Genomic DNA, 22,769 nt, shown 5'->3' on the forward strand with positions numbered 1-22,769 from the left:
AACGATATCATGAAAATTAATTCATTTACAGCATTGTCTCAGCAAAACAGCTCATTATTTTAATCTCAGTATATTGAACTGTAAACCTATTATTTCCCCACTAATGTGGGCAGCACTGTTGGAGGTTAATTGTCCTTATATATTCCACTGGAAAGCTTTTGGTGTCAGACTCGTCTCTTTCTACATGAACAGAGAGCCGCTCATGCAAAATGGGGCCGTGATCTTTCTTAGGTCCAGCAGAGGAACCTGTATTACAAATAACTGATCCTACCGACTCATTACATCGTCATTTTTAAAAATCTTCCAGCTATTGTCACTCACTACACAAGAAAATCTGCATCAGCAGCTACTTCTAGCAGCTAACTCTTGGAAAAATAAGGAAGGCTGTATTATTGAGTAAAGCCTCCAAATGGAGTTTGCATCCTGTGAGAAGTACTGGGATACTGAGTCAGTTCTAAAATGGCTCACTAGCTCTGCTATCATACGAGAGACTGTGAGGTTGTCAATGTAGAATGACTGTAAATCATAGCATATGAATCCTCTTCTTTTTTTTTTTTTTTTTTTCTTTTCCTTCCAGGCTTCAGTTTACTTCTTTCATTTCCACAAACACTATACAACATTCACAGGTAAGTGAATTAATATTATATAAGTACTACCCCTCCCATTTAATTCTCTGCATGCAATTGTTTTCTTACATGAGAAATAAATGTAATCTTTCAGCCAGATGCTGTCCTGAATATGTGCTGTATTGGTTTTTTTTTTCTTTCTTTCTTTCTTTCTTTTTTTCTTCTGGTCAGCTTTCAGCAGCTGACTGGTTTCTATTCCATGTCTGTAACTCCTCTGATTTTTCTTTCCCTTGCCATTCTCCGGACAGTCTCCCACTTTTCCTGGATGCTAAACTGATGAAAGCCCTCCAGTTATAAACACTGTGTTTTATTTGCAGCCAAATGTGATTTGTAACTTTTACCTGCTCTAGGTAACATTCTGTAGCCGATCATTCCCACTCCATAAAGGAGTTTATTGTCTTTCAGATCCTCCTGTAAAACTCCTCTCTGTCTGAAGGCTGCAGATAATTGCCATCAGATATGGGCTAGGCACGTGGCAAGCTGTGATTACATCCAAGAGTTGGCTTGCTGCACCTAGAAATTTTATACACAGCTCAGTTATACTCTGATGGCCTATTTTTATTAACGCTCTCTGCCTTCCTCTAGTATTTGGTAGCTCGTTTCCCTCATCTGTCACATCAGGTCTCTCAGATACTATGTTTCTTGGAGGAGGGACTGTCACTCCCTGTCTTCAGGAATTAGCAGGAATGAATATTAGCATTTAAATTTTGGAGAGACTCTAAGATGATAATGCATAGTTCCTACGGAGCCCTTTTCATGTCGCCCTATAGCCCTAGGGAAGGCGATGGGGGGCAGGAAGGGTTGAGGACCTGCAGAAGGGCTGGGCTCTGGGGCAGGTTGCTTGGGGCAGCTCTGGAATGGGGCTAGGGGCAGTGGAGCAGGGGACTTTGCTTCAGGGAGGACTGGGAGAAGGCAGACAGCATGTCAAGCCCTGGCAGCAGCAGCAGCATTTACCCTGATGAACATCGAGTTTTTGTTCTCTTTCCTCTCATTTCGAGACTTTTGTTTAGCATTTGCCATCTCATGTCATTATCTGACATAGGTCTTCTGGTGGGATTTATTGTTCCCCTGAACAGCAGAGCACAGTAATTCTAAACATCCAGTCAGGGTTGCTTGAAGAATCCATACACGAGCTATGTGATGATGAGGGATTTGAGTTTTCCAATAATCTTCTTTCTTTCTTCATCCTGCTGCCTGTGCTCAGTTGTTATTTTATCAGAAGAATGCTCTTTTTCGGAATGAGAAAAATATTTACTGGATTTTTGTCTAGCTGCTTTTATAAACACAAATATTCAGAGATTTTAAACAGGATATTTTGCAGTACACTTCAAACACAGAATCATTCGTCTGAAATGTATATATGAAGAAATGGTTTAATGTTAGTGAACTTTTAGTACATCAAACCTCCTACTGCTTTTATAACTTCTGAGTTTTGCTCGAATGAGTAAGCAAGAAAGATGCAAAAGTTATTGATGTTACACTTATCTTTTTTCTATCTGACAGAAAATACACTCCTTTACTACCGATAATACTGTTATCTCTAAGAGGAAACTTAAAATGTCCAAGAGAACACAATTCATAATTAATTTTCCATTTCTTTAATTAGTAAAAAAAAAAAAAAAAGTGTCTCCCTGTCTCTCTACCTTTAGGTTGCACTTTGCCAATGATGCAGGATTGTCTAGCAGCACCTTAGCTTGACCAAGACAACAGCAATTCCTGCCAGCCATGTTCATGGCTGTGTTGCCACTTAAAACGTGGGGCATATCAGCTGAAGTCATTACATGTCTCACATTAGAAGGTTCATCATCTAAAAATGTATGTTTTGACTTCACAACACATCTGCATGCTGTGCATGTGGACGACAGCTATGGTACTAGAGCTAGTGGTCTGCTGCCAGACAGTGATTAGGGAGGGGAGCTGAACAGAAGCTGTGCATACAAAGCAGTATAATTTTAGCCCAGAAATCAGTGTTTGTTGGGTATCCTACAATTTTTCTTAAAAAGCCCTGGTACCTAACACATTTGCACAGGTAGTTGTGCTGCAAGATGAATTCCTGGGCTGAGTTCAGGCTAGAGTTTGAAGTTACTGTGTGGAAATAGAATGGATAAATTTTCTCACTCCATAAAATCATTGTATTTATTTACAGAGCACATCTAAAGAAAACACTGAAGAATGGTTCTTTGTATGAAGGACTCCTACCTCTTGTGTCACCTCTGTTGCTATTCGTTCTTCTTACAGTCTGGGTGGTTTTATCTCCAGGCAACATATTAGCAAAGCAACCAAGATTGTTTTTATGGATGGTTGGGGTTACTTTCTCAAATGTTATTGTAAGTATGTTTGTGGTGGTGGTATTATTTAGAGACAGCTTTGTGTCAGCGAGACTTCTATTTTTACATAAATAAACAGAAGGGAACAGAAACTGTAGTTAAAATTCAGCAGGATCGCCTACACCACTCCTCTACCTCTGTGTTACGCTCTCTCTTACAAAAATACATCACAGCAGTTGTCTGGGCTGGGGACGCTTACAGTGCTGCAGTACTTATTCTACTACAGCAGAACATTTTAATTTTTTTTTTTTTTTTTTTTTTTTTTTTTTGCCCCAAGGCTTTATGAATAACCCTGGGAAGGCTTCCCTTCCAGAAATCTAACAGATATGCACTGCATATAGGCAGAAATGTAAAATGAAGCTCAATGCAGGCACAGACTTACCAGCTAGAGCCGGGGGTGGCTGTAGCCTTCGCCTCCTGCTTTTCCCATTAACATGGCACACGCAGTCCTGTATCCTGCACGTCAGCTGATCCCACATCTCCCCCTCACCGTTCAGAATAAGGCCATGCCACCCACATCCTTTTTTAAGGGAAGATGTGAAGTGATGCAGGAGCACAGTGATGGCTCTCTGCCCAAGGGTTGCCTTCTCCTACACCACATGAACACCGTTTCCAGTTTTGCCCCTTGTAATGCCAATGGGGTGACATCAACCTTGGTGAACAGCATGGGCAGCCAGGCAGTAATGCTGACCATTGCAGGAAACACAGGGCTTTCTTCTTTGCAGGAGGCCTTGTGCTTCTTTTCTTGCCAGGAGAGTAGCAAGTGAGCAGCAGCTAAGTAGAAAGGTGTTCCTCTGGTTGATGCTAAGGGACCCTAAAGGACAGTGACTGCTGGCATTTTAGGAAGGCAGTCTCCATCACCATCCAAAATCATTATCATTGAGCAACACTGCATCCAATGTAAAAGGTGGAAGTCTTGAAACGTCTTGCATTGTGAGAGAGAGCTTGGAAAATGCAGGAATTATTAAAAGAGAAAGCAGAACCCCTCCAGAAACATATTAAGGAATGAAAAAAATAATTGTGATACTTGCTACATGTATTCTATAAATACATGTTTCTGAGGGTCGCAAATCGAACAATTCCATCTTAAGGACTTAATATGACAGAAGCTCATAGAAACATAGAAGAAAAATAGTAAGGCAAACCAGAAGTTTCTCAGTAGACTGCATTTTCTAAGGCATTGAGTGTAGCGCACGTACTTAAAGGCCTTGGTTTTAGTTTTCCAAAAAACATCCACTGCAGTACGAGAGGCTTACATGAATTAAAAATGCCTGCATGTTAGCTGAAATGTAAGCACTTTAAAAGCGAGCATTAAAAATATATGTGTGTTAGCTGTAGTTTATCACGTTTTAAAAGTGACAAACAAGCCCGCCTTTCCTGTCGCCCCCTCTGGTACCTCCAGCAGCAGAGGGACGGCTGTCAGAGCCATGCTCCCAGCTCTGTCACAGCCTGACGTTCTGGGTTTTCATTATCTGGCCTGCAGACCACGGACTGCAGCCCCTGTCTCTCTACTCGATGTTATCCCAAACTCCTTGTGCCTTTGGCAACGTGCTCCGTTGCCCCGCTGACCTTTTGGATAAAGGCCTGGCCATGGACCCGGCCTTGCAGCTGCATGAAGTCAGGACGTGTGGGGACGGTGGTGGCCTCCCATTTGTGGGCAGAAGGAAGGGCCTCCAGCCTGTCCTGAGAGATGGGACATTTCCAACATTTTTGGTTAAACTGAGGAAAAAAGGCCTAAAAAGGGAAGACGCTTGTCCTTGTCTTTCCTGCAAAGCCCTCAGAGGCGAGTGTGCTCACTTGAGTGAAGGATTCAGGCCCCACAGAGGGGACCTTTAGCTGTGACCACAGTGTCAGTGCAGCAGCTGAGGTGGTGGTCCCCTGATGGCTGCCTCAGGAGATGCTTTGTGAGGAACCTCCTGGGGAGATCATAAAAGATGCTCAGGACCCACCTAGGGGTATACACCACAGAGATTTAAATCCAGCAGGGCCAGGGTAGTGCAGCAAGGTGGAGGCAAGGGGGATTGGAAAGCAATCTCTGATACCCTCTGGAACAATTTGTAAGGACTTACAGAATTGGTGCTATTCAAAAAATTCATTGTCAATATCCAATAATTCAAAGTAAGCAAATAAATTTACATATGTAGGAAAGCCAGTATTTTCATTAGATTTCAGTCAGACTGCTATTCCTGCTGTTACAGGATTTCAAGCACTGTACAGGGAATGATTTTTTTTTCATTTTTTTTCCCCACTGTTTTCAGGATGCATAAAATCTATTTGTGACCACATTCAAATATTGAATGAAACTTAAATAGATAAAAATTTCCTAAATTCCCCCCCCTCCTTTTTTTTTTTTTTTTTTTTTTCCTGAAGAGAATGTGTATGAGACAAATGGCTTAAGGAGTCTAAAACAGGTAAAAGCCTTGAGTGCCTTACTGTATAAATCTGAACTTAGCTGAGTTCATCTCATGACTTTTCAAGATCTCAGTAAAATTAAGCTAATTGTTTTCCGTTGAGTCATGCATCGTATATTCATTTTTTTTTCTGCCATTCTGAGTGGGATCCCTTTCCTGGGGCCCCAGCTCCATCTCCAGAGAGCTCATCTCCATAATCGAGCCAGGGAAATGGTGCTGCCCAGGTGGGTGTTTTAGTATACGGAGTAGTGCTAGGAAAGAAAAACAGGATTTGAAAGAGACATACATTGCTTTCTCTCCCTTACATACCACAAACCAGAATATATTCCTGCCATGCCATGTGATTAGAATACCACTGTGCTCTTCTAGTGACTAAGTGGTGGCAATTTGATTTGGGATTACAACTTTACGAGGCTGTGTGAAAGCACAGTGTCAAACAAACTGCCCTTTCGCAAAGCTGGGCTTCAGCTCATAAAGTGCAGCATGTCAAAACACTGTCTCCCTAAAAGAAGTGTGTATTTTAAATTACTTGCAATAAAGTCCTTTAAGAGTCACGGACAATGAGGCACAAAGTTTGTCATCGATAGTAGTAGAAACAGGCTCCATTTTGAAGTCTAGCCTGTTTTTTTCCCCCGTCAAAAGCAACCCACAGAGAAAATGGATGCAGGCTGTCTAGGAACACACTGACCGCCCTCTGCTTCTCACCTGGCCACCTCTGTTCCCACAGTGCAAAGTCATCGTCTGCCAGATGAGCAGCACCCGGCCCGAGCTGCTCCACTGGTTCCTGTTCCCCTTGGCGCTGGTGGTCTACGCAGCCATCTCGGGGCTGCTGGGCTGGGCAGAAGAAGCGGTGCTGGCCGTGTTCACCGCGCTGGTCACGGCGGCTCATGTGCACTATGGCATCTGCGTGGTAAGAGGGCTGCTCCAAAATGACCGGGCAAGAGCTGTGTGGGGCATGGCGCTGATATAGGGCCTGGGGATGGTGTCTGTGCTCTCAGGCTGGGGCCCTGTCCAGGAGTCTGAATCTTAAGTTACAGGTTTCTCGTGTTTTATTTAGTCTAAAGTTAAAAAAAAATAAAAATAACATCAGTTTGCTGCTGGCAGTGCCTTTTTGTGCATGCAGCGGCCTCAGTGATGAATAATTCCTATGAAATGACTGGTATTGGCTTTAAAACTATCACAGTCATAATATTTATGGACAGGTTTATGTAACAGCTGATCCGTCTGGCACGAATGCCCTCACCCCTTTGCCCTTTCTTCTCCTGAGGTTACTTGAGTGAAAAAAACAGGAAGGTAAAATGCAAAGTAAAATGCATAAAATTCCTACAGTAAGGTGGCTAACTCTGCTTTCAACCTGCAGGCAAAACAACTGTCCACACTTCTCATCTTTTCATGGCCTTCTATTTAGCATCTCTCAAGCTGGAGACACAAACGGTTTTCCAGTTCATTCAGTCTTACTCACACATTTTCATGTCTGTTAGATATCAGTTTTGTCATTTATTATCCTCTGAATTACTGCTTAAATTCATTTTTCCCTAGCTAATGCCTTTTTTTTTTTTTTTTCCAAAAAGCATTGTCAAATAATCCTTAGGAAAGTGTCTTAATGGGGGCTTACGTTCAAATAAAACATCTTGCATGGCAAAGACCTCATTTCACAGGGATTTGCTCAGCATTCCTTTATTTAAGATAGCTGTTGGGATGCGAGGATTTTTCCTCCTGCCTTTGCAGGAGGCCTTTTGTCAGCAGATGTTGCCAGTGTAGTGGACTTTACCCAAGCACCACCAGGGGCCAGTCAGTGGAGATCATAATGGGATCACCTGGTCAAAATCCACTATTGAATGAGTGGGCCCAGCTCCATCATGATTTATGAGGGTTGTGGATCTGGCCTGTAGTAATTTAACTTCCCATCGGTGTGCTGCAAGAGGAGTGCCACGATCACAGCTCTCATGCTTGGATACTTGTAGGTCCCCACATGCTCCTAGGTCCCCACATGCTCCTAGGGCCCCAAGTACACCAGGGCGGCGGCTGGGTCCTCACCAGTGTGACTGGGAGAAGAGAGATGGGGAGCTGTGAAGCTTGTACAGGGCTGTTTGCTAATCTCTGTGATTTATCTTTAGGGGAGGCAGCTGAGCGAACACTTCAACATTTACATCTTTTCCCTGAAGAAACGCGTCCAAGACTGAACACCTGCACTACGGTCAGACTGTAACACTTGACATGGAGATTTCCAGCTCTTTTGATGTGATAAATAGTGGAATTAATCTGATTAAAATAACCAAAGAATAAAATAGTCCAGATACTCGAACAACTGCGAAAACGAGCTATGCAGCAAGATGCTTCATCTCAGAGGAAAATTCCTGTCCAGCAGAGACGTGTTTACCAAGTTGTGCTGCTGCTAATATTTATTCTCTTTCCTAATGCCATGTCACTTTCTCTGAAGCTTTCGTCTTCCTCCTCCTTGCCACTGTGCCCAAAGCCCTTGATAAAGCTGTGCTGGGTTATGTGGGATCCTTGGTGTTTTATAACCAGAACTGGCTTTGCCCAGACTCTTCACCACTGAGACCCCGGCAATGCAAACCCACCCACCACATCCTTCCCACTCAGACATCTGTGCCTGCTGCAGTTTCCATATTCATTTTCTCACAACTCATTTCTTCCATGCAGTCTCCTGAAGGGCTTATGCACATTCAGTCTTTTCTTCACCTCAGACAAATGTGTGAAGAGAATGAGATCAGAAAGCTATGGGCACACTGAAGTATTTTTGAAATGCAGGATCCCTACCCCCCAGCATTAAGATGAAACTCAGCTGACCTGTATCCGTCCAAAATGCAGGCTCCATACCAGAGGCGCTTGCTTTTATACTTATTTTCTCTTTTTTCTATTTCTTTTATACTTATTTTCTATTATTTTATATTCAAGCACATTGTTGATATTTAAGTAGCAACAAGCAATATGCCCTACAAAGGTAACCAGCTGAGAATAAATTTGGCCAACAAATGCTTGAATATGCTCATATTTCACTGCAAAGCACACAGCTTTCTAAACCATGAAACGAGCAGTGAAAAATGAGCCAGCCATGCACATTCTAAATATTTTTGAACCTTGTCTATCAGTGCAAAATGCTAAGCAAACAATTATTTGCCTGTGTTCTTGAAACAAATTTTTGTGGTTTCAGATAATGACAAAAAAACAACAAACAAAAAAACCCAACCAAATCAAACAAGAGCTTTTTTTTTGACATTACACATTTGCATGCAGATGTAAACTGCTCTCTCCATCTATAATATATGTGGGCTTTCTGTGTGCCTTGGAGGAAGAACGAGGAATTTGAGTTTCATCCCTTTTCATATGCTGCCCTAGCCAAAGGGACTTTGTGGCCTTGAAGCACTAATGAAACAATCTGTCCGCTTTCCCCAAGGTAAGCATTTTATTACATTTCTTGCACAGGGGGGTGAGATTGACTGACTGGCATGTTTATTAAACTGTTAAGTATCTCACTTGCCAGAAGCAGGGCAGAAACATAGGTGTTGAGCCACTAAACTTCAGGTTCACCATTTTCAATTTGTAGACCTTTTTTTCCTCTTTTTTTTTTTTTTTTTTTTTTTTTTTTTTTGCTTTATCACTGGCCTGATGACGTTTTCCCCAGTTAACATCCTTGTACATCAGTAAGAGCACTACAGTTTTTGGATGACCACCGACTAGTCGTATCTTCCACCTGTATATTATGTGAACAGCCTCAGATTAAGGTAGCCTGTCACAGTAGTTGGCCTACCACGATGTTGGTAGGGCAGACTTCCCCCAGCAGCGGCTCCGAGTCTGAGGCAGGCCTGCACCGAGCAATCTCACTGCTTGCTGAAGTATTAATTCAGATAGAAGATACACTGGTATAAAAGTCTGACCTACTTCAATATTTTTAACCTGTCCATCAAAAGCATCTGGAGGAAGTCCTGACAAGAAAAGAATAAGAACACAACGAACAAAAATACCTCTGGCTTGCAAGTGGTTGTACTGGAGGAACTCCACGGACAGGCTTTCCTTTTCCCTCTATTTTGCACTTACTTATAAAAGCAGTTAGAAATAAGGGGCACAAAAGCTGCACAATTTGATACACTGTAATGGAGTATTTTGAAATACTGCATTAAATGAAATTATAAAACTTGAACTGCCATAAGCTGCCTGCACTCGTACCTTTCTACAGTGTCTATAGCATCACTTTAAAAGGAAATTAAGCTCCGGACAGCTTTTTTGTATTCCACGTGAAGACATAGCAAACTTTTTTTTCCTTTTGAAAGTAACTTGTCACTACAATCTCTATAAAGACAAGTATAAACAGATAATGTAATGCACTGTGTACATATCGAATTGTTAGCCACCTCAGATGGTAACTGGTTCAATGAAAGGGAATAAAAACACTTTGTTCATACGGCAGTATGGTCAGATTTATTTTGCAAAGTCCAATAATGATATGAAGATGACCAGAGCTTGGTTTAAGAACAATTTTTTATGGCCAAAAAATTAAGTCAGAGAGTTTTCTTTTGAACTATTTGAACTGGAAAACGCATTACTTCCTTTTTGCGCTGTGGAGTATTCACATGAGCCCAAAGACACACCTCCCCCACGTCTTACGAAAAGCAATACAACTAGCACTGCTCACACAGGTTTGGGTGCCCAGTTTGGAAATTGGCTCCTCGGGTCCCTGCTTCACCTACCCCCATATCAGAAACATTCCCAAAGTGGGGCCCTGGGGTACCTGGAGGTAGTGGGAGGAGCTGGTCTGACCTTGCAGTGGTGGCACGCAACCAGGTGGCTTCAACCTGTGGCAGAAAGATCTAAAACAGGTGGCTTTTAGGTACTGCAAGAAAGATTCATCCCTGAATCCCTTACAAAAGTCCACTGGGTGCTTCAGTGCCTTTGCTGTTGTGCTCTTTTCACCTCCCAGCTCCCTTCAGCTTTGCTTTTGATGTACCCAAACTAAGTGATGCTACAGGAGATTTAGTACTCTGAAATTGGAAAGCATTTGCCATAAAAAAAGAATGTTCTGTTTCCATGTACATATATACACACATATATACATACATGTACCTTTTTTTTTTTTTTTTTTTTGTAGAAAGTGATACAGTTTCTGGGCTCTTGAGGAAAGAAATAGACACTACCTGCACACACTGGGATAAGTGAACTTATTTTTTTAAAGCAGCTGTCTTTTTCTTCCTGCTCCCATATGCACTCAATAACAAAGCAATTAAATATATGTATTTTAAACAGAAAGGTATTGTTTTAGAATGTTTTGAAGTCTCTAGAGCTAGACAGATTTTAACATATATTTTTTTATTAAATATGTAAAAAGATAAACGCAAGTCAAGTTATTCACATATTCAGACAAAAATCTACTCTACCATGCGACAATTTGTGGATAATGTAAAATGACTGATACATCTGGATAAGACTTTTTGTATCTATTATGTCATTACTTATCTATTTATAATTAACAATACATATGTTTACATTCCTTTCAGTTTACATTTAATATATAACCAAAGCTTTATGGTGTGCTATTTAGTAAAGGTAATTACAAATGCATATCAAAACCATAACGGAATAATGGGTTACTCGCAGGGGGTGGGAGGAGAAGGACAACTCTTTCCCCTTTCAGAGCATCGCTGTCCCCTCAGCACAGCCACATTTCTAGTGCCCAAGAGGTAATTTACTGCCCTGGCTCCCTGCATCAGTCACTTCCTCCTTGACACAAGCAGCGAGACCACTACACTCCTCAGATCAAAAAAAGGATATAGAGAACATAAGGAAACGAAGTTCAGCTTTTGTTGTTGTTGTTCCTTAAATGTGCTTCAAAGAGAAATGTTCAGAGGCGCCACAGCCTGACTATGAACCCCTGGGAGCTCAACAACCCAACTGTTTGCACCTTCAGAGAAGCATTTTCTCTTGAAGTGCTCTCCCTGCACCTGCTCGAATATTAGCAGAAGGACAAACTGCAGTCATCAGAGACTGCTGATGATGATTAGGTTTGTAGCCTGATCCCAAACTCCTTGCCCCATCAGAAATCCCCTATAAAGGACGTTCTGGAGACTGGAAAAAAAATTAGTGACTGCTCTTCAGTTCAACAGCATTATGAAGAACTACCGTTTATTACAATGACAATTGTAATAAGTACACAGGTTCTAATAAACACAAATACAATGAAAATGACAATTCCCCCATCTGTGGTGATTCTTGGAAATACTTAGTTTGGAAAATACACATTTTTATAAACCAGATCTTATTTGTAACCAATCAAAATCAGAAAGGAAAGTGCTGGCCTGCAGGTTGCAGTACTTTTGCTATTATTAGGTAAGCTGTGAGGTCAATGCTGGAGGCAGGGCCAGAAGATCTTCAACCCAGAGGGTCTAGAAACTCTACGGGCGCAGGGAGCAATCAAGGAGATAGAAATACCTGTTCTAATGTTTTAACAGTATTTTATATATCGCCTGCGGTGCAACACAACAGCAGCGTTCTCACATTTAACTAAGAGCCACTTAGCTGCAAAAGATTTCTTAGGAACAGAAAACTGCATGTGTGCGCGCGTGTTGGTGGGCTGATTAATTAAAAACCTCTCTATGGAAGCATCAGCTGGGAGCTCATGCTCTAGGAGTGCATGAAGACCTAAGAAGGTTTAGCTGTTCAATGGGTTTTTGATTTTTTTTTCAGTGACTGCAGACTGGGTTGGGACTTCCATGTACCTGCTTGATCAGAGGAACAATCCAGAATTACGGAAAGTCAAGTGAGAGACCAAGAATACCAAGCATAAAATATTCAGAGAGACTAGGATGCACAGTTTCACGATAAAAACAAGGAATGCTTTATACACTTCAAGATACCTGTTTATAAAATACCATCATTTAGAACAGGGCGGTGGGGACCGTTCTGGAAAGGAGCACTCTCACTGCGGGCGCCTCCAGGGTGGATGTGCTGCTGCACCACGCCAGCCTCGCTGCGGGAAGGTCAGCCAAGCACAGAGCTGGCTCTCTTCCCCTTGGTCAGCGGGTCTGATGCATGCACTGTCTCCAAGGAGGACGTCTCGCTGCCTCTCCACACTTCAGAAGCGGCCTCAACACCCACGAGGTGTCCCCCACCCACTTACAGGGAGTTCTGGGGTTTTCAGGGCTAGTTCTGTGGCTGGGTTTCCCCCATAGCTTGCACTAGTGAGGAAGCTTTGCGTCTTCCAGACTTGCAGCAGAGGGGGGAGGATAGCAAAAAGAAATGTCTGGCCTACTTTGTCCTCTTCTGAGGGGTGGGAAGCCAAGCATGACAGCAGAGATCGTGTCCTGCAGCTACACTTGTGTCAAGGAGATTCCTCTCCTGCATCAGCACTGAGCCCTCTGCAGGCAGAGCTGAAGCTGGAGGCTGGGACAGGACTCCTCGGGAAGGAAGAAAAGCTGGGAAATGTCTATTGACTAGTCAGGAAACTGGGAGGGTTTTCAAAAAACGGAAGTGGATGTCTGTCCTCCAGAAATAAGTCAAAAAACATACCATGCAGCTTTCTAACAAGCTTTCTAAACACAAGGTTTTAAATCTCTCCTAGTGAAACAGATGCTATGCCTTCCATTTCGTGAAGGCGGGAAAGGAATAAACGTGAGCAACACGAGCATTTTCCTCCACAACACACCTCATCGTTATGGCTTGAGCACGACTTCCACTGTATCCCTTTATTCCAATTGACCGAATTTACGCCCCGAGGCAGATGTACTAGGAAACGCCAAAGCACCACAAAGTGAGAGACACAGCTAGTGGTACGGTACTTCTTGCCACACAAAATGCCAATATAAATATGTTAGAACAAGTTACAAGTGTATCATACTTAAGACAAAAAGAAAAAAAAATAAATATATATATTTTCTTAAAAGAGCAGAACAAATCTCAAGCAGCCAAGTGGTGAAGTTGCAGTGATGTACAGTAGGTGATGTAGCCCTACAACCTCTTGGGAAGATACACTGAAAGAAGACTTCTGCAAATGCATCTTGGCAAAGTATGGGTACAGAATGCAGTGGTTGGCTGGCACTCACTATGGTACATAAATGTTAATGGCAGACTGGGAGTGAACTGATTTCAAGTTTGAGGCCACACATGTTCCATTCTCCAGAAGAAAGTTCTCACACAAAATGAAAATTGTCAGAGACGCTGGGTGAGTCAGTACTCCTCCTGCTGCTGGGGCTGGTCATGGACTTGCTCTTCACCTTCATGCTCTTCTGTGTGGCCCTCCTGCAGGCAGAAAAAGACCCCACAACATCCTTCAGCAGACAGCATTCCTCACGTAACATCACCCCACCATGCTCCCTCTGGCCTCAAGTTCAACTTTTAACTTTCATTCAAATGAGAAGACATCAACACAGAACGGTGAATAACTCAAGTTTGCCACTGATATGACACCCTCATATTCTGTCTCCATTTCCCTGTCTGCATCCAATGTCTGTTTGGCCTTTCACAAAGCTATATGAGTTAGATTGCTTAATATTAAGCTATGTGCTTCAAATATTAAGACAAAGTTGAGATTCAGAGTTTGTTTTGCTTTTTAAATCTCTCTGCTGCAATGAAAACTGGCATAAAATAAATGCTAACTCTCAGGTAACATAAATCAGAGCTGTAGTACGAATGAATCTCTCAGTAGCTCTTTTGCATAATTTTTTATTTAACGAGTTTTAAGGCTATGAAAAGTCTGTTTACTGCAATTTGTTGCTGCAGCCTATGGGGTGTGGGCACAGTTAAATTCAAAATGGAGTAAAAACACTTCCATGGAGTAATTAGGCATATTCATGTTGATTTGCTCATGATATTGTGAACTGTTTGTTTCTGTACTACTTTTGGACTTGCACAAAGTGAGCTGTTTCCTGAGAAGAGCAGAATTTTGTGACTTACAATAAAATGCATTTATTTTGCTTTTAATCGATGTATACGCAGTACTGATACTTCCCCCAAAAAAGTGTCAGTTTTCATCCTCACAGCGTTAGCTGTTCTAGCAAGTGAGCAGTTCAAATAACCAGGTAGTGAGATATTCCAGTCAGATGCTGTATCATAGCATCCCGATGTCCTCCCATTTTCAGCCTGTCCACCGATTTCTGAACCCGTCTGCTACAGTTTTCACACAATCTTCACTCCGGGTTTTTATCACAAAATGGACAAGATGCTTTTTCTATCACATACTTTAAAAATTAAATTAAACTCACTTTTTTTTTTTTTTAGGTCAGCTACACTACTTTCCCCAAATGGTATATACATGCTAGTACAGCCCAGAGTTCAAAGGCTATCAAAACCATGATTTTCAATGTTACCCAGAAAACATAGCCACAGATTTGCTAAGCATGAACACATTTTCTTTGGAAGAAGTCCAGTATTCACTCATTTACAGAGCTACTGGTAGAAGGCAGGCGATCACTAATGAACACCTTCTTGCAAATGATTATTACACAGTATTTTCTAGAACTGTGCCTCTGCATATACATTCCTGTTGTGAGAGGAAACCCTGACTGAGAAGAATGCTGGATCCTCATTGCACGTGATACAAGTTTTTAAACAGTTTCCAATTTAGAGACAACAGACCTGGTATCTTGAGTTGGCCTAGATCTATCAGAGCTCAGAAAGGCTGGCTGTTTCTTACAGCACTCTGTATTCCCATCAGGTGTAGCTACATGTACAGATTCTCTCTTAAGTGCATTTCCATCCTTCCACAGCACACTTCGCTGAAAAGATCCTACACATCTACTCCCTGCCCTGCATTAGTAGTGCTCAGCTGAAGGCAACTCTCAAGGAAAACCCTTTTCCAAGACACCGAGCTGCCACTGGAAATGTACCCTTGCTGATGAGGTGCCTCTGCAGAACTTGCCTGGCTCCCAGCAACTTCCATCAGAAGCGAGCGGCCTGGACAACAGACTTTAAGACACTGATAATGCCAAGCTTTCAAACTGGAGGCAAAAATTGAAAGAAAAAGGAGGCCATAATTCGAATCTTCCTGGAACAGTTCAGAGCAGCTTATACAATAAGAAAATGCTCCCCTTCTGGCAGCAATATATTCATATTTCTAAAAGGCAGGAACAAGTAAATAAGGTCCCTAACATTTGCTGATATGACAAATACTCAGCTGTTTACCACATTGAGAAACAGCCAAACTTCATTTGGAAGTAAGCTTTCCACCACTCAGGTGCTATTTTCAGGTAGATGCCACATATATCAGTTGGGACAATTGCAGCTGTGTCTCATGGCCCTCTTGGGGGAACGATACCTTTATTACATATGGTACACCAAGTCAAATTCTTTTTGTATGATATCTAAAAATCCCATCTTCTGTAATAGGCTGCAAGAGTGCAAGAATTCAAGGGTGCACCAGTTTCCAGGCAGAAGCTGCCAGCTGTAAGAACATGATCCTGTGCTACAGGGTACGAAAACTGAGGCTCGTCTAAACCTAATGAGCTGTGTGACCTGCTCTGCTATGTACCTGTTCAATAGGCTCCACATGTGCAGATTTTATGATACGCCAAGTAGAAAGCGCATTCATGCAGATTTTATAGGTCATGTACATGCTATCCTTTCATGCATAATAGGGAAAGCCTCTAACCACAGGGAGTGGCTTGGGAACCTACCCTGCAGCTCTGAAGAGGAGCAGTGGCTCCTCTCCTGCCAGGCTTACCTTTGATGGAAATGGTAAGTCTTACGTGGCTACCACAGAAGTTGTTCCGGGACTTGGGCACGTGCTTTCCAGTATGCACAGCTTGTATAAATACGTGAAATGGGAAAGACAAGAATCACTCTGCACAATTACCTTGGGACTGTGGAATCTCCTTGAATAGCATCCCCTAATAAGGCAAGTAGTGGAAGGTCTATTTAGAGCATTTATTTCTGACTCAGATCACACGACCATGGCCATCCCTGCCTGCCACTGAGAGGGATGCTCGCTTCTGACCCTCAGTCCATCCGCCTCAAACCGTTCAGGTGTGCCTGCAGACTGCAAAGCTATTCTTTATCAAAACCAGCTGCTGTGTGGGGGTGGGTGCCTTTCCCAAAAGCAGCAACAGATGTGGCGGCTGCTAGAGCAGAAAGATACAAAACCAACTGAATTTCAAGCAATTTGTTTGGAAATGTGAGCTGAGCAACCCAGAGATCAAAGAGCAGCAATCCATCCAACTTCCGCATGAACTGAACCAGAACAGCCTATCTAGGAAAGCAAAAGCAGCAGCAATTTTGCTTTATGCCAAGGCCTATATGGCTCCAGCTTCCATAACCAGACACGTAGCCTCTTCTGGCTCTTCTGTCGGAAGCTCTCCTGCTATAAAACCAGACTACCAAATGCTTTGCATACTATCCAAGGTCTCAGTGCTGTCTGTAGCAGTCACAGCATGAGTGCTAGAGGCCACGCTTCCCTGCAACACCCTAATGCATCCTTTTTCAATAGCATTCGCTGACTACTTTGATTTTTTTTTTTTTTTTTAACTAAGAAGCAGAAAGATTACAAATAAGCAATTTGTAATCAAAAATTACGAAGGATTACAGACTGATCAGCTAAACTTTAAATGCAGCTAGCAGATACAACACCCCTCTTGCATAAGCAAAGACGGGTAATGAGGAGGTTTAGAACAGAACTGTACCAGGGAGAATAAGCCTTAAAACCAAGAAACCCAAATAGATAATTGTGCTGAAAGACTCAAAACAACAGTAAAATAAAGGAAAAAAGTCTTAAAAACTTAGCCTTTACTGAATTAAATGAAACAAGCTCATGAGGTTACTCGGTTGAAACTGTGCTGTGACTTGGAATTCTGAAAAAATATTTATAAAAAAATACAAACAAAACCAAACCATTAATGTGAATTTGACAAAAATCCCTCCAATGCAATACTAAAATGATCAAATGTCTGGAAAGCATACCTTTTAAGTTCTAAACTTTTTATTTGTATTCTGAGTCATTCTACAATAGAATTCACCTGACAGCCTACAATTCTCATGGGGGACCTATGAGCTACTAGGAGACTTGAGCACTTGAAGTGCTGTCCAGACTTTTCTTCTTTTACGAGGATTAAATTAAGCATAATGCAAAATTAGGATATACAGAGAGACTTGTCCCTTCTGAATAAGTTGGCATGAAAAATAGGACATGATCACCACGAGGAGTACAATAGACTCCTGTCACATTACAGCTATGAAGGAAGAGTTTGAGATCACTATGGAATGGTTATTGGAGGAATGAACTGAAAATGAATTTAACTTGGCTGTGATATTTAAGTACAAAGGCTTTGGTCAGGTATGACTTGTGCAGTATATGTGAGCTGCATTACCTCACATCTCCCTCCTTGGAGAAAAACCTCATGGCCACAGTATCTTTTATAACTGCCATGAATCCTGAAAATTAATGCAAACTTTTTTTCTCCCTCTAGGCCCTCAATATTTAAGACACTCTGAAACAGAGATTACAACAATCTAAGCTGGATTTACCATGAACTTATTAGCAAGAAACCAGGAATGCTGAAGTAGCTTGTGCTTTGGGGCTATTTCCCATCTGGGGCTTGGGAAATCTAAACTGCTGTTACCAAGGGATTAACCCACAAAGTATGGAGAGATAAGAGAATTTAACTTGGAACAACTTCATTACACAGAGAGAAAAAACAGAAGTTATAGTCAAAGCAGGCCGATGAGACAGCAAAGTATGAAAGCAAGAAGTAGGCATCAGCAAGGTAATCACGATGTTTGGTTCTCAGTCTCTGCACACTTGGGTTTTGTTTCAGCAAACCATAGTCTGTCTACTAAGCTGAAGAGGGGATGTGCACCCCAGAAGGTAAGGAGATGAATTCTGTCACTGAAAGGCAGGAAAAAAAAATGAGTGGGGAATGACCTCTGTTCTTCCCTGAGAGGTCAGGGCTCTGCTGCTGCTGAAGTGACATCCACGGCCTCCAGCTGGAAGCCCATTCTAGATAAAGGCACAGCTCGTGTATCTAGCTCATGTGCAGGCACTGACGATGCTTTCAACAGGAAAAGTATTGGAGGAAGTAAGCAGATAACACAGCAAGATGTGGACTAAAGTAGGACATTTTGTAATGTGTGCTGCCAGCAAGGAAAACTGCAGGAAGAAACGCAACTAATGCATTCCTTGGCTGGGAATCGCTTCCCATTTAAGCCAACAGAGACAGATGTGGTAGGGGTATAGGGAGAAGAGGGATTTTTCTGGCTTTGCTTTATAAATAAATCACTGTTCTTGAATCCAGAAGACATTTTCTCTGACCACTATACGTATGTAATTCTTTTAGCCTGTTATCACGTGTCTAGCAGATTTGTCTGATTGTTTACTCCTGCAAAAATAATGGTTTTCTCCTCCTTTTCCTCTCTAACACTCACCCCACACCACTGAACAAATCCTCTTTCCCCTGTCACTTCTAATCTGAGCAGTGGCCTCTGTCAGTGACAAGCTTGTGCTCCTCTTGCACCCAACATTCGTTTGTGCTCTACTAGTTTATTTTAGACAAGCATACAATTCAGCAGCTGCTTCAGCACAACTTTTGATATAAATTTTAAGTCAGCTGACTACTGCTGCAGCAGCTTTGTGGGAACAGATGTAAGAAAGGCTACAGTGCCACAGGGCTACTGAGAGATTAGGCTGATGCTTATACGCTCTGGAGCCAAAGCTATCGTCCAGTGGAGACTGAGGGGTCAATTATCAGAACAGCGCATACAGGGATTTAGTTAGCATGAATAGCAGTAGTTCAGCTAAATCTCTACTGAATCATTATCCCTGAGTGTATCTGAGGAATTTAACCAGGATCCTTTACAGCTCCTTGCTTTGTTCAGTGTCTACAGTGCTGTGTCTAAGATGCAATGAGATTCTCGTTTAATCTTGCAGACAATACATTTCTGCAATTTTGGTAATAGAGGATTATTGGGTTTGCACACTGAAGAATTTTGCCTATAGCAACAGGATAAAAAATGCTAAAGAGCATTACTTCTGCAGACATAATTATGCATTTGGCAACCTGCACTGTACGCACTATGACACTGCCACATGGGAAAGAGAAGGTTCACAGCTGTAGACATTAAACAGCACCTCTGTGAGAAATTCTCTTTTTTTAGTTCTCAACACCTCACAGAACACGAGAAACACTTCATGCAGAAACATAGGAGCAAAACAAAACTAAGTCTCAGGACCACATGAAACCAATTTAATACTGTGACACACACCCTCCCATTTCAGAGTAACTTTAGCAAAAGTAGAAAACAAAACCTACACTGAAGCAGCAAAAGGCAGCCGGCCTCCCGAGTCTATTCCCCAAGCTGCAAAGTCTGTTTGTGAAAGCAAGCTTCCATTTGGGGGGAGGATTCATGGAAATCCTAGCTGCTACTGCTCTGCTGACCTAGATATAGGACATGACCCAATACTGTGTCAATAATTTCTTTTATAGAATTAAGCTGTTCTGTCTCAATAAAATGTACATTAAACTTGAACTTACGTGTTCTTCTGAAGCATAAAGGACTTCCATTAGCCGATGGACAAGGTCATTATTCTCTCCCCCATGTTCCTGGCAGAGAAGTTCAATCTCCCTTAGTTTGCCAAAGTAGAAATCTCTTTCCTTCTCCACGCCTTCAAGTGCAAGTTTTAATGAATGTACCTGCATACAAACCAGCACATGGTGCATCAGTTGTGAAGAGCACTACAGACAAAACAGCTCAGTCTAAAATCATGTGTGCCAACCACCACCCTAAATACATATTCATTTTTATAGCTTATATTCACAAAAAGTAAATTCCACTTTTTTTTTTTTTTTTTGAAGTGCTAGACTGATTATTACACAACAAACAACAGTAAATCAGCCTTCCCCCACTATGCCTCGTGGATGCTTCTTAACCTTGATCCTTAGAGGTCAATTTTTTCAGTGTTCTTTTATATTGAAACCTAAAGCAGCAGTTCAAGAGTCAGAGCTATTTAAGATCTGGCTTCTAATAAAGCTGCCAGAAATGTAATGTAATGGTAATTAATAAAACATTCAGCACAAGAATTGCATTACTCTGCCTGGATTAATGTGCAGTTGTTTGGAAGCCTACTGCATCTCCTCGCCTGAAAATATGCAGAGCTAGTAGAAAAGCTCATAAAGGGAAATGGTCCAGTTAGGAAATTAAAAGGGCTAGCTGCAAGTGCTGCTGTGTTGTTTTTTCACCTCTTTGCTGCCTCCCCACTTGCTGAACCATCACAGACCTGTGTCTCAGCACCCTGAGGCTGCTGCAGCATGCAGTACCCAGGAGGTACTGTAGACTTTCTCGTCTGATTAATGTGCTGTCTCAAAAAGTCACAAATTTCAAGTATCATTTGTTACTGCAGCCTTCCACACGAGAGACTTTATGTTATACAGTTGGTCTTGATTTCTCTGCTGGGACTGCTGCAGAATGTGACCTTGAGGAATATGGGGCTGACAAAGAGCAAAGTCAGGACCCTTAACTTCAAAAGGGCAAACTTCCAGCTATTTAAAGAGTTATTGGATGAGATTGCCTGGGAAGCTGTCTTTAGGGACAGATGAACTGGTCAGAGCTGGTAACTCTTTAAGAACACTTGGTGTTATAGCGCAAGAGCTCTCCACCCTCATGTGTAACATATCCAGCAGGCAAGGCAGGAAACCGACATGGCTGAGCAAGGCCCTGCTGGTCGGACTGAGGAGCAAGAAGGAAATGCACAGGCAGTGGAAGCAGGGACACATGGCCTGGGAAGAGCACAGGGATGCTGTGTGGATGTACAGGGATGGGATCAGGAAAGCCAAGGCACAGATGGAACTGAGCTCGGCAAGGAATGCAAAGAATAACAGGGAGGGATTCTATAGGAACATTGCTCAGAAAAGAAGGGCCAAGGAGAGTGTGCCCCCCTCTGATGCATGTAAAGGGTGAACTGGTAATGACAGATACGGAGAAGGCTGAGGTACTCAACAACTTCTTTGTCTCAGTCTTCACTGACAGTCAGGCTTCCCACGTCTCTCATTGCCCTGAACCTGTAGGTGAGGGCTGGGGGAGCAAAGTCCCACGCACTGTAAGCAAAGAGCAGGTTCGAGACCACCTGATGCAACTGAACAGCTACAAGTCTATGGGGCCTGATAACATGCATCCCAGTGTCCTGAAAGAATTGGCTGATACAGTTGCCAAGCCTCTCTCCATTGTATTTGAAAAGTCCTGGCAGTCAGGTGAGGTTCCCGTGACTAGAAAAAGAGAAACATCACTCCCCTTTCTAAAAAGTGTAGGAAGGAGGGCCTAGGGAACTACAGACCAGTGAGCCCCACCTCTGTGCCTGGGAAAATCATGGAATAGATCCTTCTGGAAGCAGTGTCAAGGCACATGCAAGACAAGGAGGTGATCCAAGACAGCATGGCTTCACCACGGGTAAATTGTGCCTGAGCATTCTGGTGACTTTCTGTGATGGACTGACTGCATCAGTTGACAAGGGAAGACTGACCAATGTCATCTACCTGGATTTCTGTAAGGCCTTTGACACGGTCTCACATGATGTCTTGACCTCCAAATTGGATAAACAGATTTAAATGGTAGACTATTTGGTGGATAAGGAGTTGGCTTGAAGGCCACTCCCAGAGAGTGGTGGTCAATAGGTCTATATCCAGGTAGAGGCCGGTGATGAGTGGTTGTACCTCATGGATTTTTCTCAGGACCACTGCTCTTTAATATGTTTATCAACAACAGACAGTGGAATCGAGTGCATCCTCAGCAAGTTTGCAGATGACAACAAGCTGAGTGGTGCAGTTGATACATGAGAAGCAAGGGATGCCATCCAAAGGGATGAAAAAGCTAGAAAAGGGGATCTGGACAAGCTAGAAAAGTGGGCCCATGTGAACTTAATGAGGTTCAACAAGTCCAAGTGCAAGGTGCTGCACCAGGGGCAGGGCAATCCCAGACGTGAGCACAGACTGGGAGAAGAACTCACTGAGAGCAGCCCTGCAGAGAGAGACTTGGGGGTTCCGGTGGATGAAAAGCTCAACACGAGCCAGCAGCATGTGCTTGCAGCCTAGAAGGCCAACTGGGTCCTGGGCTGCACCAACAGAGGAGAGGCCAGCAGGGTGAGGGAGGTGATTGTGCCCCTCTGCTCTGCCCTTGTGAGGCCCCACCTGGAGTGCTGTGTCCAGGGCTGGGGCCCCCAGCACAAGAAGGATGTGGGGCTGTTAGAGTGGGTCCAGAGGAGGGCCATGAAGATGAGAGGGTGGAGCACCTCTCCTATTGAGAAAGGCTGAGAGAGTTGGTGGTGTTCAGCTTGGAGAAGAGAAGGCTCTGAGGTGACCTTATTGCAGCCTTTCAGTACCTAAAGGTGGATTATAATAAAGATGGAGAGAACCTTTTGTTCCGTCTGATAATGACGGGACAAGGGGCAACAGTTTTAAACAACACAAAAAAAAGGTAGA

General features: G+C 42.7%; 2 protein-coding genes across 4 annotated transcripts in view; one reads left to right on the forward strand and one right to left on the reverse strand.

The window, feature by feature from the left end:
• Positions 1–8,946, forward strand: part of LOC116485714 (ethanolaminephosphotransferase 1-like) — a 54,355-nt gene extending 45,409 nt beyond the window's left edge. Inside the window, exons 7-10 of the mRNA XM_032181223.1 lie at positions 578–626; positions 2,773–2,953; positions 6,092–6,274; positions 7,482–8,946. Of these exons, the coding sequence (XP_032037114.1) occupies positions 578–626; positions 2,773–2,953; positions 6,092–6,274; positions 7,482–7,547 (479 nt within the window). The 3' untranslated portion in view covers positions 7,548–8,946. The remainder of the gene's footprint in view (positions 1–577; positions 627–2,772; positions 2,954–6,091; positions 6,275–7,481) is intronic.
• Positions 8,947–11,475: 2,529 nt separating this feature from the next.
• The window catches only part of MAPRE2 (microtubule associated protein RP/EB family member 2), a 98,165-nt gene continuing 86,871 nt past the window's right edge, over positions 11,476–22,769 (reverse strand). For all 3 annotated transcript variants that reach the window (XM_032181227.1, XM_032181226.1, XM_032181224.1), the window contains 2 exons: positions 19,833–19,991; positions 11,476–13,614 (listed from right to left, as the gene is read on the reverse strand). In XM_032181227.1, the coding sequence (XP_032037118.1) occupies positions 13,543–13,614; positions 19,833–19,991 (231 nt within the window). In that variant the 3' untranslated portion in view covers positions 11,476–13,542. The remainder of the gene's footprint in view (positions 13,615–19,832; positions 19,992–22,769) is intronic.

The sequence above is a fragment of the Aythya fuligula genome, chromosome 2 (genome assembly GCF_009819795.1).
Source record: "Aythya fuligula isolate bAytFul2 chromosome 2, bAytFul2.pri, whole genome shotgun sequence".
Lineage (NCBI taxonomy): Eukaryota > Metazoa > Chordata > Aves > Anseriformes > Anatidae > Aythya > Aythya fuligula.